The sequence below is a fragment of the Crocuta crocuta genome, unplaced genomic scaffold (assembly GCF_008692635.1).
Source record: "Crocuta crocuta isolate KB4526 unplaced genomic scaffold, BGI_CrCroc_1.0 scaffold619, whole genome shotgun sequence".
Classification (NCBI taxonomy): domain Eukaryota; kingdom Metazoa; phylum Chordata; class Mammalia; order Carnivora; family Hyaenidae; genus Crocuta; species Crocuta crocuta.
The window spans coordinates 3,759,074-3,760,658 of NW_027533395.1; the positions used below are offsets into that span (position 1 = coordinate 3,759,074).

At 61.4% G+C, this 1,585-nt stretch overlaps 1 protein-coding gene across 1 annotated transcript in view; it reads left to right on the forward strand.

The window, feature by feature from the left end:
* Positions 1–1,234: 1,234 nt before the first annotated feature.
* The window catches only part of SORCS3 (sortilin related VPS10 domain containing receptor 3), a 564,865-nt gene continuing 564,514 nt past the window's right edge, over positions 1,235–1,585 (forward strand). The window contains exon 1 of the mRNA XM_077748455.1: positions 1,235–1,292. Coding sequence (XP_077604581.1) covers positions 1,235–1,292 — 58 coding nt within the window. The remainder of the gene's footprint in view (positions 1,293–1,585) is intronic.

Genomic DNA, 1,585 nt, shown 5'->3' on the forward strand with positions numbered 1-1,585 from the left:
CGCCGCCAACGGTCTTTGGATACCCCTAGACTCCAAGACACGCCTCCTCCTGGGCTGGACGCTGTGACCGGCTTGGTTCTCCGGGCGAGCCTCCTCGGTTCCCAATTTCCAGTTTAGCTCGGGTTGGAAAAGCCCGTCCGCCAGGGCGGGGGCCCCCGGGAGCCGCTGGCTGCCGCCCTCTGTGGCGGGGTGATTCCCAGGCCGGCTCCAGTCCCGCCACCCGCTTCCTTCCTCTGGCCTCTCCTTTCGCACCATTATCTCGCCTTTCCTCCTCCACCTCATTTCTCCTCTCTTCTCCCCCCTTTCTCTCTTCCCCTCCCTTCCCTTCTCGTACCTTCGCCCCACATTTCTTCTCTCCCCCGGCTTTTCCCTCCCTCTGGCTATGCTTTAAACCTCACCGGCAAAGGAACTCTGTCTAATCCCGAGGAGGAGGGGAAGGGCCTGGAGGCGGTCACGCTCTCCAAGCCCCCTCCCTCCATCCTACTCCTTTCTTAACAACCCCTCCTCCAATTCCGTGCTTCCTGCCTTTTCAACCCCTAGAAATCATGGGAGCTTCGCGGAGCCGGTGGGCTGCACTACGTGCTCGGGCCTGGGGCCTGTAAACCACATCTTCTCGTCTTCGACTTTAGCTTCCCTCTCTCTTAAGTCTCCCCTTTCCTGGGGGGCTCCAAGGTCCCTAGCCCGGACTGCGACCCACGCGCTCAGGCTGCGCTTCTGGAGCGGGGTCCCGGGTGGCCTGATTAGCCGGCGCTGGGCTGGGCCGGGGCCCTCCCACTGGCAGCCGACACTTTGAAGGAACAACTGAGCCGGTTCACAAACGAACCTTGGAAGAGGGAGCGACCTCAATCCCAGGCTAGATGATGGGGGCTGGGTCCCCCCGTGGGAGCGAACGGTTTTTCCTCAGCTCCGACCAGGGGTCCCGAGCAAGAGAGCCGTGGATGGGGGAGAGCTGGCTGCCCCTGCCGCCGGCGCCTCCTCGATCTCTCCCCTCGTCCTCCAGGAGGCTTAAGGAATCACCAGGTTACATCGGCGGGCTGTGGGGGAGCATGGGTGCGCGGGGCGCCAGGAGGAGCGGACTGTCCGGGGCGGCCTGCCTCGCTCTGAATATCGCCTTTCTGACGACTCGCAGGCTCAGGAAATGCAAACACAGCCCGGGCGTGATCCGAGAGCGCCCACGGCCCGAGCGGACCCCTCCCCGCCCCACGCCCCACAGCTCACACTGACACGCACACAAATGCGTGCAAACGCGCACGCACGGAGGCGCNCGGCTCCGAACTCTTCAGCGGGAGCAGGTTGGAGGCTGGGTTTCGGAGAGACTCTGGATTGGGGTCCGTCGCCAGCCCCTCCTCCTGGATCCGGCTTGATTTTCATATTTTAAAAGAGGATTTTCTCATTACCTTTGAACACCCCTTTTAACAAAATTTCTGGAGGACCTCGGTGAGGAAGGCTGTGAGGGATCTTATTTTAAGGGGAAAAAAAAAGCACCGAGGGGGCATTTATTAATTTTTCTTGGGTTTTGGAATCACCCTTTCGAGAGAGCGAGCGATCGAGAGCGAGGAGGGAAGAGTGGAGAGGACCCGCGAGG